Genomic DNA, 16,210 nt, shown 5'->3' on the forward strand with positions numbered 1-16,210 from the left:
CCCCCCACTGACTCTCCAGTTCCAGATGCTTTCGACTTCCCCTTACCTTTTGAAAGCTGAGACTGTCCTTCTATATTATTACGATCATCAATATCATCAGATGTTAAATCTATATCGCCTCCAATCTCTGACCTTATTCTCCTTCTCTTCTCTTTGCTTTTTTTCATTTCATTAAGCAACTCCTTCATTTGCCATTTTACATCTTCAGACACCTTTTTACATACTTCTACATCGCCTGGAATTTCAGCTAGATGATGCTTCAACCGAGTGATCCAGCCACCTCTAATTACTTTATTACAATATAAACATTCAGTATTATTTATTGCCCCTGGCACTGCACGTGCATGGGCCCATGCTGGATCTTCTGATCTTACCGAAGCAAGTATTGGAGTTGAAGTCATACCACCGGTTGATTGACAACTAGACATTTTTAACTATTAAAGTATAAAAAATTAACACTTATAAGTTATAAGTAAGCAAAATTAAAAAAAGAAGAAATTCATCAAAATATCAAATCCAAACATGATTAGCTTTAAAAAATACCAGATTCATCATAAAAAAGTACCAAACAATGCAAACACCCACTGAATTTTAGCTAATACTTGAATAAGGATATTTTTTTTTATTATTTATTTTCTGGGTAAAGAAACGGTCTTCAAAAGATTTTCACTCCCTTCCCTTTGTTTCAGTCTTGTTCCATCAAAATAAAAAACAACAAACATCAGACAATATATATATTATATATATATATATATATTCCATTCTATCACTTAAATCAATGTATTGGAAAACTTGTGAACGTATAATCTAATATTACATCATTAGAAGATGAGAGATTGATAAAAAAAAATAACGATGAATAGATTATTTTTTAAAAATTATATTATGAATGCAACTCCAATCACTATATATTTATATAATATAGGAAAATAAGAAAAGTTAGAATCTTCTTTTTTTTCCCGCTTTCTTATTCTGGGCGATGTAGAAGCATAATTACACTTTTACAGAATAATTACATTCTCATTGTAAATACCAGACTAATTTTTACCTTTTTTTAAAAGCATTTTTCGTGATCTTTAAAGAAAAACTCTTCCAGCAAGATTTTCGTGGCACCAACTATGTATGTATATATATCCTACCCAGCCGCCACTTCTCAAACTCGAAAAACAAATTAATTAAACAAGAAAACAACATTAAAATATTCACATAACCTATATATGCCAACATCTATAAAATTTAAAAATACAATTCTGATTTATTTATAAATAAAAAAAACTAACAAAAAAATTAAATTAATTTCAAGAAAAAGGGCAGACCGGTAGAGAGTCAGACGATGGAGGTCGGCTGAGGATTACGAGTTGCACCTCTGCTGTTGCTGCCGCTAGCTGAAAGATTCAAAGAAAATCAAACTTTGTTTGAACTTTGAGAGCTTGCTGCTTGAGGGCTGGTCGGCTGAGGCTGAGAGAACAAATTTGGATTTGTTTGTGTGAAACCGAAAAAGAGAAGAGAGAAATCAGAAAAGTCAAAACCCTAATATGTGAAAGTCCAAAATTGCCCCTGAAAGTTTATTAGAATTTCAAAAATGCCATTGTTGCTAGTTGCAGAATTGCGTACCGGCCAAAATAAGTGTTTCGGCCGAAACATCAAATACCGGCCGGTACACCTGGTATTTTGAGCGAAATGGAACATATATATTTCCGGTACCAGCCGAGCGGCCGGTACGGCATATACCGGCCGTACCAGCCGGTACGGTACAGTACCAAAAACACTGGAAAGAACTGACCACCCTAGTAGTGCAAAGGAGCGGCACCAACAATAATCCCTATTCCAGGCCTATGTTGGGAAAATGTGTTCGATTCAATCAACTTGGACATCGCTCTAATGAGTGTCCCACACGTCGATCAGTACATATGATTGAAGGAAAAAAGGGAGGTTAGGAAGATGAAGACGACAGTGGAGGTGAAGAATTAGGGGAACTCGTGGACGGCGATGAGGGGATGCCCGTGAACTGTGTCATACAATGAGTGATGTTGGCATCGAAAATTGAAGAGGGAAATCAGAGGCACTCAATATTCAAAACACATTGCACCATCAATAATAAGGTATGTAACGTGATTATAGATAGTGGAAGCTATGAAAATATTGTATCTAATGCTCTTGTTGTTGCACTTGCTTTAAAAATTGAGAAGCACCCATGCCATATAAAATCAGTTGGATTAAAAAAGGGTCCGAGACTCACATGAATAATCTTTGCCGAGTCCCTTTCTCCATTGGTAAATTTTATAAGGATGAGGCGTTGTATGATGTGGTAGAGATGGATGTGTTTCATGTATTACTTGGACGCCCATGGCAATTTGATGTGGATGCTCCTTACAAGGGGCGAGAGAACGTGTACTCATTTTTGTGGCAGAGGCGGAAAATTGTGTTGGTTCCTACAAGGGACAAAGGCTATGACCCGACGCTTGCAAATAAAAAAAAAAATTATTTCCTCACAGCCATTGAGGCTCAGTTTATGGCAGATGTTAAAGAGGTAACGGAGGTTTGGACTCTTCGTGGTGAAAGGAAATGACATGGTGGAGGCCATCGATATTCCCCTACCAGTGAAGAACCTTTTATCTGAGTACGAAGATATCATGCCGTAGGAACTACCCGAGGGACTCCCGCCTATGAGGGACGTCCAACATCACATCGACTTGGTTCCGGGAGCAAGCTTACCAAATCTTCCCCATTATTGCATTAGTCCTAATGAGCATCAAATTCTACAAAACCAAGTGGAGGAGCTTATCCGAAAGAGGCTGATCAAGGAAAGTATGAGGGCATGTGTTGTGCCTGCGCTGCTCACTCCAAAAAAAGACGAAAGCTAGAGGATGTGCATGGACAGTCACGCCATATACAAGATCACTAGTAAAATACCGGTTTCCCATTCCTCGTTTAACTGACATGCTCGACATGCTTGCAGGATCTAATTTATTCTAAAAAATTGACCTGCATAGTGGGTACCATCAAATTATAATTCGGCCCAGTGACGAGTGGAAAACCGCATTCAAGACTAAAGAAGGCCTATACAAATGGTTGGTGATCCCGTTTGGCTTGTCTAATGCACCAAGCACCTTCATGCGGGTCATGCATCAGGTGCTCAAACCATTCATTGGGAATTTTGTGGTCGTTTATTTCAGTGACATTCTTCTTTATAGCCGAGATGAGGATGAGCATGTTGAACATTTATGAGAGGTGCTATCTATGCTGCGAGACAACAGGCTACTTGTTGATTGAGCTGAGTTATTGCATATTTTATACATTTAGAACCAATATATTTTATTTATTTCATTACATTATTATTGGTTTTAGATGGAAAAATGTTTAAGATGAATAAATCCGAGTTGTGATTTAAATTGGTTAATAGTATGATTTATGCTTAATTTTATAACTTATGATTTAATTGGATAATGTTCATTCACATGCACAATATATTTTTGAGATTCTATTATTTTTTTAATTTCTAATTTCTATTGTTTTTATAGGTCAAGAAATGAAAAGCTTGAGAAAAGTCAAGTTTATAGAATGAACACACTTTAGTATTTTAATCATAACTTTCTGCTCAAATATCGGATTGATACGATTCTTGATTCGTTGGAAATCTATCTTAAAGGACTACAAAGTTGTCTCTAATAAGGATTTTCAAAGTCAAACTCCTAAAGCGTGTACGTGGCTGCCAAGTTGAGTCCTAAAATTTAAGTGATTTTGTGTGCGGGAATATGAAGACATTAGGGTTTCTTTTCAACCCTATTTAAGCATATCATTAGCACGAAATTGGATTTTACAGAGCAACGCCGCACATTTGAAGAACTCTTCCAGGGTCCAATTGCCACTCCAGCCGCCTCCTCCATTGCCTAACACCTCCATCTCCATTCATTTGGCTTGCTCTCTACTATTTATTTAATTTTAGTTTAAAGTTTATGGAGTAATTTTGAGATTTTTGGCTTAGAAATTTGGACAATTTATTTGCTATTTATTTTACTTAATGTTGCTATTTTTCTTACTCTTTTAAGATTTCATTGAACAATGATTACAATTGCTATAGATTAATTTTGAGAATTTGTGATTTGAATACAAGGATGAACCATAGAATCTTGATTTTGGGGCTTTTCAATTTTCAGTTCGTATTTTGTCAATTACTTTCTAATCTAGTTTAATTCTTAGCTTAGTTTTATTAATCTCTTAGTTCCATTGCATATTAGATTGATTAAAATTTAATTAGGACTTAAATAATTTCAGTTTTATTGTTTAATTTTCAGATTAATTAAGATTGTTTAGTTTAGTTGATTCTTTGATTGTTAATTTCAATTTGTTAGTCTTTTACATTTCATTTCAACACTCAAAAATCTAAAAATATGAATCTAGTTCATGACTAGTGCCCTTTTCATTCTTGTTACACCCTTCCATCCATTGAACATACCATCATTTTTATTTTCTCTTTGTGAATATTTTTACCATTTTAAACGAATTTGATTTTAAGTAACTTTTCCTGATGAGACGATCTAGGAATTTATTCCTAATTATTATGCGACATACTCCTACACTTGGGATAGCCTTTGTGCTACTCATTTTTGAGTGAGTCACTTGTCAACCTCAAGAAATGCACTTTTATGAGCAACCGAGTGTTGTTCCTTGGATTTGTGATAAGTGCAGAGGGTATTCACGTAGATGAAGGAAAAGTTAGAGCTTTTTGAGAGTGGCCGAAAACAACAACAGTTGGTCGGGTGCGCAATTTCCATGGGCTAGCTACCTTCTACCGAAGGCTCATCAAGAATTTTAGTACCATCACAGCACCCATCACTGAGTGCATGAAAAAGGGGTAATTTTGCTGGGGAGAAGATCAGGAGGCCAGTTTTGCTCTAATAAAATAAAGGCTATCCACCGCACTTACGTTAGCATTACCGAGCTTTGAGAAACTCTTTGAAGTGGAGTGTGATGCATCCATCATAGGCATTGGTTCAGTTCTATTCCAAGAGGGTCGGCCTATACAGTACTTCAATGAGAAGTTAAATGAATCTCGACGAAAATGGACCACCTACGAGCTAGAATTCTACATTGTCATTCGGTCGCTTAAGCACTGGGAGCATTATCTAATCCAAAGAGAATTTGTTCCATACAATGATTATCATACACCTAAGTTTATCAATACTCAAAGCAATCTGAGCCGAATGAATGCAAGGTGGATCTGGTTCATGCAGAAATTACTAAGGTATTGAAGCATAAATCTGGGCAACAGAACAAGGTCGCAGACGCCCTTAGCCGTCGAGCAACCTTGTTGGTGACTTTGAGGGTTGAACTTAAGGGTTTCGAGCAGTTGCAGGACTTGTATGCCGACGACTTGGACTTCACCAATACCTAGAACAAATGCTCAAATGGACAAGCCACAAAAGACTTCCATATTCAAGCTAGTTATCTTTTCCGTGGGAACCAGCTTTGCATCCCCCAAACTTCCTTGCAGGAACATATGATCCGAGAGCTTCATGGAGGAGGTCTAGGAGGACATGTGGGGAGAGACAAAACCATTTCTTTAGTGGCCGAGCATTACTTTTGGCCTTAGCTAAAAAAAGATGTAGGGAATGGACAATCACAAAATACGGGTCTTTACATGCCATTACCTGTGCCGAAAAATATTTGGGAAGATTTGAGCATGGATTTCGTACTCTATCTGCCCTGAACCCAACGTGGAGCTGATTCCGTTTTTGTGGTCGTTGATCGATTCTAAAAAATGGCACATTTCATTCCATGTCGAAAAACGTCGAACGCCTCAAATGTTGCTCATCTCTTCTTTAAAGAGGTAGTTCGCTTGCATGGAGTCCCTAAAACAATTACTTCAGACCGTGATACTAAGTTTCTCAACCATTTTTGGGTGACTCTGTAGAAGAAATTTAGAACTTCACTCAAATATAGTAGCACTTGTCATCCTCAAACTAACGGCCAAATCGAAGTGACCAACAGAACTTTGGGCAACATGCTTCGTTGTATTTCTGGTGACAAACTGAAACAATGGGACATGAGTCTTCCACAGATAGAATTTGCTTTCAACAGCATGTGTATCCGCTCCACTGGAAAATCACCATTTGAAGTTGTCTACACTCAACCCTTTGGATTTGGTTCCCCTTCCTAAATTACCAGGCATCAGTGCAGCAACCGAAAACATGGCTGCAAGGATCACACAAATACAATCAAAAGTTTGGAGCAATCTAGAAAGGGCCAATGAAAAATACAAGGCCACAGCTGACAAACGAAAGTGAGCCAAGATATCTGTAGAAGGTGATTTAGTCATAATTTATTTGCGGAAGGGTCGTTTACCGCCGGGTGTCTACAGCAAATTGCAAAACAAGAAATATGGTCCATTCCGAGTCCTTAAAAAAATCAATGACAATGCTTATGTGATTGAGCTACCAGAGGATATGGCAATTTTGCCAACTTTTAATGTTGCAGACTTGTACGAATATCATCTGTCAGATGAGCCACTCTATATTGACAACGACTCGGGGATGAGTCTTTCTTCAAGAGGGGGTGGGTTGATGCAGGACAATATCGAGCAAGCTAATCACGAGCAAACTGATGAGGCCCAAATGAGTTACCAAGAATAGCATACTGGGATCCCACCAGCGCAACACATCATCCATGATGATTTCTTTCCTAAAAATAATATATATATATATATATATATATATTAAATAAAAAGATACTGATAGAAAAAATATATTAAATAAAAAGATGTCACCTCAAAAGTAACGGTAGCATAACAAAGCCCAACCCCATGCAGTTATATAATATAGGTGAGCCATTAACGACTTGTACGTAGGCATTGAATTTTAAGGCACAACCGGCCCGACCAGAACTACAACTAGTTTTGGAAATCATAAAAATCTAAAATAATTTGTTGGGAATCACTTCTGCCATTATACCAAGCATATGCGGTTTGGTCTTTATGGGTAATGGCAATTTTCATCTAATGCCTACATATATTCTTATTTTTTGGAGGAAGCTCTTCTTGCCGAACCACAATCACCATTTTGAACAGTTGTTAGGATAAAGCAATTCACTAAAAACATTATATAAAGGTAAAGGCAAAATGTCGAAAGACAATTTTTTAGCAAAGAGACATTTCCCCCTAAGAAAAAAAAAAATTAAAACTACCTAATAAAGTTCAGACAGGTCATCAGTACAACAAAAGATGTTAATTCATATGGTACAAACAAACCCAATTGGATGGAAAAGGTCACAAGACTAGACATATTCACTGTAGCTTGTCAGTTATAGAAACTGAAGGATTCCCCCAGTAGAAACATAATCTACTTTGAAGAATATGCACTGCGTGCCTCAAAAGTTCTGCAAAGGCCATTCAAAGTCTTCTGGCCCACTCCAATGAACGATCAGCATCATCAATCATCATCCTTGTCTGTGTCATCACCAGCCTCCTCAGCATTCTCCTCAGCCTCCTCCTCCCCTTCATCTTCCTCATCACTCATGTTGTTTATCACGTCTGTAATTATATCCTTTACCTCTGCTTTTCTATGCATTAAATCAACGCTAAAATGGGCCCCTAAAAATTACATGCACAAAGTGATCAGCCAAGTTAAGCTGAAAAAGATTAGGTAAAAAATAAAAGCCAGCATACCAAGTTGCCTGAGAATATCCGATAAAGTTGCCTGCATCATAAGGCATAAGTATATTTTAGAATGACATTACAACGTCAACAACCAATCCATGTAATGCCAGACAAAACTTCTACTTACAGTATTGAAGTCCACTTTCTTCACAATTTCAACAACTACAGCATGCATCTCCTCTCTACTGGGTTCTGCCTTTGCCTTCTTACTAGTTTTGCCTTTCCCTAGTTGGTGGAAAATTTTGAAAAAGAAAGGCGATATTTTCTGTTAATTACATAAGCTTTTTAATGCAAAAGGAATGAGATTATTCAAAGGACACCAAGCATTGATCTTGCACTACAAGCATGACAGCTAACTAATTTTTTAAATCAATTCTCATAAGCCATATAGCAATAATACAGCTATAAGACAGATACAATTGCAAATAGCAATACATGCAACAATAAATTATATCCACTCACAGCAATAATTCCTTCAAAAACATAAAGAAAAGACAATTGAACAAAACTTAACATTGAAGTTGGCGGTAGGCAACACACCTTGATCCTTAGTGGAGACCTTGGCCCGGGACTTGCTTGGATGTTTCTTTCTTGTATCTTTCTCTTTAACATTCTTCGTGCTTTCCTTCTCAACCTTCTGTTTCTTAGATGTCGATACCTTTGACTTCGAGTGTGATCCATCGGCATCATTAGCACCTCTTTTCACTGCCGAAGTAGATAGTTTAGGAGATTTTGCAGGAGATTTCACCGTTTTTGCAGGGGTAGCCTTTCTTACTGGTATGGGTTTTTGTGTCACCTTTTTCACCGAACCATCCTTCCGAACTTTTTTGGATGAACTTTTAGACATCTCCTTTTCTTTATCTTCATCTTCATCTTCATCTTCATCAGATTTTGTTTCTTCATGATCACTTCCATTATCTGCCTCTGTATCATTGTCATCATCATGATGAGATTCATCGTTTCCATCAGAAGATTCAACTTTCTCATCAACCTCATCATCTTCCTCCTCTTTAGAAGGCTGCTTTTGCTTTCTTGCAACTTTAGATGTTTTCCGTTTCTAGGGGTAAAAATGGGAGAAAGAAAATGACAACAAATGCAATGAGATGGACAGACATGCATACAGATAAGATACTACATCAAAAAACAAACGTTAACATTCATATCAATCATCAATCAAGCTTGGTATATCAGCAGAATATTCTCCATCATGAACACTATCCATCTGAATCTAGAAAATGTTTAAAGCTGAGCTTAATCATCAAGCAAAGTGCAACAAGCTGGATTAAAAACTACTTTTCTTTTCACTTTATCGGGACACCCTTTGTGGTAGTATACTTACCAATTATTAAGGTCATGAAGATTAGATATATCAAGCATCAGGCGGAGAGGAGTACAAATAGAGTGCATACAAGTACGAGAAAGAGGGAGAGGAAACTAAATCAAAGGCCCAGCACACAGCATAATACTCACCTAAAAATATCAGTAAATTACAAGAGCATTATACTACACTAATCTTTAAAAAATAAGGAAATTCAGTCATTAAATCTTTATGTTGTTTCTATTCATTTACATCTTATCAGAAAATATCAAACAGAAATCTGGTCCCTATTTAACTGCCAAATGAATGGCAAGGGACCAAAATCACGGCAGATATGTAGCACTTAGGCACATGAATAAGCATGTTTTATAGATCAAATTTATTCTACACCAACATAATGTATTTTGCTGGCAATCCCCACTCGTAAAAGCAAAACTAAAAGCAGAAGGAAACGCGGGGCACATAAACATAACAAATGTCTTATATTTTAAAACTTAACGATGAACTGAATACATGATTCAGAAAAGAATAACCCCTGGCAAACAGTATATGTAAACAATTCCTCTTTCTTCTTCACTTGACCAAAGCTCCGCACTCATCAACAAATGATTGGAAATTTAATATGACTAAAAAAGTGTCAGCATTGTCACCATATAAAAGTCTCAGTGGTAGACTTACAATCCCTAATCAAAATAGATATTGTTTTATCAAAATGAGATATATACAGGCTACAGCAAGCAGATAATATAAAAACCAGCAAAAGTTGTTAAGCAAACAACAATTCACCAAGAAACTCCACTAGAAGGCCATGCATCAAAATGAAACAGCTAAAAAGTTTCTAGAGAGGAAACCTTGGGTTGTGGTTCTACAGCTTCTCCAGGGATTTCAAGTCTGCTTGGTGTTACCTTTCTCCTACGCTTTTGACCTTTCTGAAGTTAATATAAGAAGCAAGCTTGATCAACTCTTACCCCCAAAAACTTAACATCCACTAGTGCTCAATACTTACAAAAAGCAATGGCATAATACAAACCTGCTCCTTATCAGCAAGCAAAATGTCAGTTGTTGCATGTGGGGATTCCAAAAACTCTAATAACTTTGCAGAGAGCTCATCCTAGAATCACAGAGAAGCTGATAAATTGGTAGGAAACTGATAAATTTAGGTACAAGAACACTTAGAAAATATGGGTACAATAACAAGTGCCATTCTATCACAACTACCTTCTTCACACCAGACTTATTTATTGGAATATTAAGCACATCACAGAAATCCATCAGCTTTTCCTTAACACACTTGTCAATCTTCTCCTTTACCTTTACCCGTTGCTTTTCCTGCAGTAAACAAACGAGAAGCATAGTTTCTTCTCATACAACATACATAAATGGATACACTACATGCATGGATATACAAGAAGATTATATAGCAAAATAAGCAAGAAGATAATTATAAGAAATTAGCAAGAATGATAAATGAGTGATGTACGTATATAACAGAAATACCTCATTCTCAGTCCACACATAGCCTGAAAACTGGCCTATATTTCTCTTTAAAATTTGTGCCTATACAAGAATGTCGACAATGAACATCTCAAAACAGAATCCAGTAACAACCATCGAATGAATTTCAAACACAAACAACTAAACCAATAAACCATATGCGTGGCTCACCTTAGCTTTCTTTCCAAAAAGTATTGTATGAAGCATTTGCAGGTTGTCATCAGTTTTTCTCTTGGACAACTTGAAAGCCACTGAAACAGGTTATACCATCAGACAATAAATATTGCAGTATGCCGTATCAAGTTGAATAGAAGTAAATGGTATGCCCAAAACATAGTAGTATGTGGACAATTAGAGCTGAAAACTTCTCCCTTTCAACATGAACATTCTTGGGAAATTTTATGAAATTACAAAAGTAAGGTTTCCAATAAGAAGCAAAAGTAAACAATATTAAAGACAACACCTGCATCCAAATTTATTCTTCTCCACATTTGCTTACTGAGAATCCTCAAATCTACTGAATTTGTATCCATAAATCCCCCATTGATGAAACAACTAATCATTACTGTTCTCTAGTCTTTCTAGCAAAACTAATATTCTAAAATCAATCAGACTATCAACAGACAAATAAATGCCCTTTATTAGTCATTTTTAAATTCTTTCAAAACCCCCAAAAAGAACATCTCTTTTTGAGCTTCACTTAAACTATTTGCAGTTTCACTCGTACTGAAAGATACATCCCCAATAAAACACAGGGTAAGGATTCTTTTCGCTGTTTTTTAAAGTCCATGACAGGACCCATTCTTTTGCTAAGTATTAGGACCCCAATTCAAACTGAATGGTTACTAAGCATAGTATGACATAAAAAGTAAATAATACAAGATACATTCTACTTGGTGTTATAAAGGACAAAACACCTAGATGAGAGGTGTCATTTAGCTAATTGATGATACTAATCTATTTTTTCATTGCCACTTAGACAGAGGCACTTTCTAGTGTTTGCTGTAGTCCATATTCACACCAAGGTTAAACATGTGTCATTCTGTGTTTGTGCATCAAACGTTTCTGGCTGCAAAATTGGTTCTGCAATCTTATTGATACAAATTTCTTCAATTACAACATATTATCATTAGAAAAAAAAATTTGTTAATTATAATTGGCAGGAAAATAGGAGGAAAAAAAGAACTTATTGAGCAAAAGATGAGAAAGTAGAATAAGTAAACAGATAAAGATCTGCTTACATTATCTAACTGTAACAATTCAAGGTAAGAGTAACAACTCAATTTCCCTTGCCGATACAATTAAATATATACATTTATTATGAAAGGGAAAAAGAAGCATGACATCAGTGTTGGTAAAAGCACACTCAAGTGCAAAGTGTCAAGGAAAAAGCACTTCCCTTATGGTAAAAAACGCATTTAAAAACACATGTTTTTTGGTGTTTTTTCTAGTGAGATTAAAGCACAAAATACATATTTTCGTAGTTCTTTGAAATATGTTTCAAAATATAAAAAATATCAGTTTTAACTATTACTATTTGTGTGGATCATTAGTTCAGATGAAGTAGATGAGGAAGAGGATTGAGGTTAGAAATGTTATGATGACAATGACGATTATCCTATGCTTGAGATGAGGATGATTATATACACTAGGATCATTATGTACTAAAGCTATTGCTTATGTTAGCATAGAAGTCTATCTATATTGCTTTCTAGGTCATTGCCTCCTGGACTTATTTTTATTCAACCATGTTCTTTATTTGGTCATGACTATCAAATATCACAGTTGTGTATTTTTTTAAAAGAACAAGAGCATTACAAAAAATGCTATCTTTAGTTATATAATTAATTGATCAATTGATTTTTTATGTTCATTAATACTCTCCAATTCGAGTTAATAATTTAAATATATTAGTATCTTGCCTTTTCATAACCTTTTTATTCTATTTTATGAATTTTTTTTTTTTATAATTAACAAGAGATTTTATTACCAAGAATAAGCATAGCCCAAGTATACAAAAAGTATACAAGAGAAAATACCTACATACACTCAAGAAACTGGAAAATACTAAGGGGAGGTTTGGATAGTAAGTTGAGATGAATTGAATTGAGATGAGATGAGTTGAGTTGAGATGAAAGTTGAATTGTTTATTATATTTTGTGTGAAAGTTTAGGAAAGTTATAATAATTAGATGAGATGAATTGGAAGGCTTATTGTATCAAAACAACCCCTAACGCCTCATTTAGTTACACAGATAAGATGAAAAATCTGTGAATTGTAGTGAGATAATTTGTGAATAATAGTAAAATGGTTTTAGTTAAGATTCTATGGGATTTTAGGAAAACAGATAAAAAGTTGAATAAAAAAGCTATAAAGTTACAAGAGGATTAGAATGTAATTTTTTAATATAATTTTTGTTTTAAAATTTGAAAAAATTGAATTGTTTTGTGTTTTGTTTGGAAGTTTGGGAAAATTGTAATGATTAGATAAAAAATTAAAAATTTGAAATTAAAAATATTTGTATTTGAATGTTATTTGAATGTTGAGATAAGATGAGATAGTTTCAAAGGTTTGTGAAACCAAACCAGGCCTAAAGCAAATCAAGAAAATCATCTCCATTCAATACAAGAGTCTTAGCCCACAAACTTGAAGTATTAAAGAAAAACTCCCTCAGTTCTCCCATCAAGCGTTCTCTATCTTCAAAACACCTTTCATTCCTCTCCCATTGAAAGTTTTATGAATTTTTATTATTATGCATTTTAAAAATGTGGGTTTACTGGAATCAACCATGTACTTGCACTTGGGCTCTACATGGAGTGTGTGTGTAAGTGCACCTACTGTTTTCACCAACTGGATTGCCTGTAGTGTCACCAATTAAAGGTCCCTATTATGATTCTTTTCAATTTCAGGCTTACTTCAATACTCTATTTCTTGCCTATGCAAAGAATTCAACTAATAGATTTGCATCAAATGATAGACACTAAGGTGAAGTGCTACTACATGTTAGAGAAGTATTTCCCACAACTCGATCACACTTAGCACAATGAACTTAAGCTGCTCAGTAATCTCTTGCATACAAATGGTTAAAATGGGAAGAATACAAGGATCTGCGTGTAAGATTGCCCCATTCTTCCATGTTTGTTTGCAGTTACACAATGCAATAGTATATTTTTCAATTTTCTCAAATAAGAAATGAAATCCAACAAAAACAAGCCATGCTATATTACTAACAAGATTTACAATTTTGGAATACCTATTGTCTGCTATGCCTCATGTTCCAAAAAAATTATGAGAGCAGCAGGCTTGAATCATATGCAATGAAATCAAACAAAACATATAAATATCAAAAAAGAAAAATAGAGAATGAAAACCGCTTATCAAAATTCTCTCTCTTCTAGTAGTGCTGAAAATGTGTTATGCTAGTTTCCCACGTGCTACCGACATATGTCTACATGAGTGACCCCTAGGAAGTGTCTCAAGTGTTAAATCCCCTTAGGTGCAAATAATCTCTAGGAGCCATCAGACTGAGGGACTTTCCTCTTGAATTACCCGAAGTGTAGTTGCGAAAAAATCTTTACCAAGGGCTTGTGCACCCCCAGGATTAGTTGGGACGTTGTTCCTGGACACCCCGTGCCAATAAAAAAAAATGTCTACACAAGTGTGTACTATATACAGCAAAAATGGGGAGTTCTCGCAAATCATCATAAGGAACAAATTTTTCATTATTCAACTAATATAGCCGTTAAATGAAACGTGATGTGCAAGCATGCAAGGCATTGTCAACACTAAGGAGTGATTTGGATTCAGAGATTAGTTGAGATGGATTGAAATGGTTTGTGAATAGTAGAATAAAAGTTGAATTATTTATTATATTTTGTGTGGAAATTTGAAAAAATTGTAATGATGAGATGAGATGAGTTTTGAATGCAAACAAGACCTAAGTGAAATAATACAAATTCAGGTCTTAATATAATCTCCAAATGTCTTAAAACTAAAATTCTATATATCATGTTTCCATATCCAGCCAAGGACTGCAAGTAGATGGACATCTATACAAAATTCGAAGACTTCGGAACAGGAAACACAGAAACAATCAAAGTGAGTTCTTCCACAATATCATTATAGTTCACATTGTGCTGTGCACTTTACAACCATAAACATCTTCAACAGAAAAAATGTGAATGTTAAAAAACAAGGCCTCATTTGGTTATGCAGTTCAGATGAAATGAAATGTTTTGTTGAAAGTTAAATAAAATGTTATCATAATATAATTTTTTAATATTGTTTTTGTTTTGGAATTCGAAAAAATTAAATTTTTTATTATATTTTGTGTGAATTTGGAAAAGTTGTAATAAGTATATGAGATGAGATGAGATGAGATAGTTTGGTTTTGTATAACCAAACCAGCCCTAGCAACAGCATGTGTTAACAGTCGCACAATAAGCTCAACAAGTAACTAATAATAAACAAAGCATTAAAAAGCCCTCTGCACCGACTCACAAAATTTGCCAGGACATCAACCACTAACAACTAAAAAGCTCAATACGCCAAGAATTAACTGAAACATACCATTTGGAATATCTTTAAGCTGCGTACCGCGACCCTGCAATCCCAGAAGCTCAAATTACTCAAACCCAAGGAAGTGGAATATAAATATGGCAAATTTATACTCCGTACCTTCTCAATCGACAAACCTTTGCCCGCAGAAGACTTGGCAGACCTACTGGGCGAGGAAACGGAGAACCTCTCAACCGTTTTCCTCTCCCTGGTCGGCCTCTCACTCGCAGGGGTAACAGGCTCTTTGTTCTCCTCGTCAGCGGACTCCTGGCTCGGCTTCTTCTTCGGCTCGCTCAGGTCCTTCTTCGAGCTCCCTCTTCGACCTCCTCTCTTTCCCTTCTTGCTGGCTTCACCTTTCTCCACCTCCTTACTCTCTTCGCCTCCAGCTTCAACATTTTTCTCCTCAGGTTGTTCATCTTTGGCCTCTTTCTCGGGAAGTTCCGGATCTTCTAGCTCTTTCTTCGCTTCTCCCGCTTCTTCTTCTTTATCGTCTTCGTTACCTTGTTGTGCATCGGGCTTGAGGTCTGTCTTGACTTCTTGCGCCGGAGCTTGCTCGCTGTCTTCCTGTGCAGTGGCTTGCTCGTTGTCTTCCAGCGCGGGAGCTTGCTGGTTGTCTTCCTGAGCCGGAGTTTCCTCCTCGGGCTTCTTGTCCTCTAGGGTTTCGGAAGCCATGGGAAGGAATCAATCAACAAGAACAGAGAAGGTTAAAACCCTAGGGTTTTGAGGGTGTGGGAAAGAAAGAATCAGTGGTTATGAGGCTTTGGGAATTGAGAAATTTGGGGGAAAATGAAACTCAAAATTTGGAAATTTTAGGGCAAAGCACCCGCGGGTGTTGGTTCAAAATTTGGTGCACAAATTTTGTGGGCGCGCTTCGCTTCTTCTTTTCTTTTTCATTTTTTTAATTTTTAATTTTTAATCAGTTGCTGAGTAGCTGAGCTGTTTACTCTATACCGTAAGTTGTAACTGTCATTTGCCTGGGACGGACTACGTCATTCCATTCTCGCCTATATTAATTTTTATTAGTTTAGTTAAAAGTTAAATCTAATAAAATTTTAACTATTAAACTATAAAATATATTATATTAAAATAGTTATATTTTAAATATTTGAAATATAGCTATAGTAATTTTTAAAATAAATTTTTAAATTTAAAAGATATTGTTTATTTATCAAATTCATTTTATATCA

General features: G+C 35.7%; 1 protein-coding gene across 2 annotated transcripts; it reads right to left on the reverse strand.

The window, feature by feature from the left end:
- Nucleotides 1–7,083: 7,083 nt before the first annotated feature.
- On the reverse strand, nucleotides 7,084–15,913 carry LOC121236954 (glutamic acid-rich protein-like). 2 transcript variants are annotated; one of them, XM_041133480.1, is made up of 11 exons: nucleotides 15,144–15,910; nucleotides 15,036–15,069; nucleotides 10,638–10,717; nucleotides 10,470–10,529; nucleotides 10,191–10,301; nucleotides 10,003–10,083; nucleotides 9,824–9,901; nucleotides 8,195–8,711; nucleotides 7,782–7,879; nucleotides 7,664–7,694; nucleotides 7,084–7,588 (listed from the first exon to the last, which is right to left on the reverse strand). In XM_041133480.1, the coding sequence occupies exons 1-11, from the start codon at nucleotides 15,693–15,695 to the stop codon at nucleotides 7,428–7,430; spliced, it is 1,803 nt and encodes a 600-aa protein (XP_040989414.1). In that variant the 5' UTR covers nucleotides 15,696–15,910; the 3' UTR covers nucleotides 7,084–7,427. The 2 variants fall into 2 exon arrangements, 1 of the variants encoding a protein (XP_040989414.1); XR_005934851.1 differs by having other exon boundaries at nucleotides 7,478–7,588; nucleotides 7,782–7,919; nucleotides 15,144–15,913.
- Between the last annotated feature and the right edge of the window lie 297 nt (nucleotides 15,914–16,210).

Source organism: Juglans microcarpa x Juglans regia, chromosome 6S (genome assembly GCF_004785595.1).
Source record: "Juglans microcarpa x Juglans regia isolate MS1-56 chromosome 6S, Jm3101_v1.0, whole genome shotgun sequence".
Lineage (NCBI taxonomy): Eukaryota > Viridiplantae > Streptophyta > Magnoliopsida > Fagales > Juglandaceae > Juglans > Juglans microcarpa x Juglans regia.

What these genes read in the sequence shown, in the direction of transcription:
- LOC121236954 (XM_041133480.1), bottom strand. Translation starts at nt 15,695, where the DNA reads ATGGCTTCCGAAACCCTAGAGGACAAGAAGCCCGAGGAGGAAACTCCG. An exon ending in TTTTTGGAAAGAAAGCTAAG is followed by an intron (nt 10,530 to 10,637) that starts GTGAGCCACGCA and finishes ATTCTTGTATAG; the next exon opens with GCACAAATTTTAAAGAGAAA. An exon ending in AGAAAGTGGACTTCAATACT is followed by an intron (nt 7,695 to 7,781) that starts GTAAGTAGAAGT and finishes CTTATGATGCAG; the next exon opens with GCAACTTTATCGGATATTCT.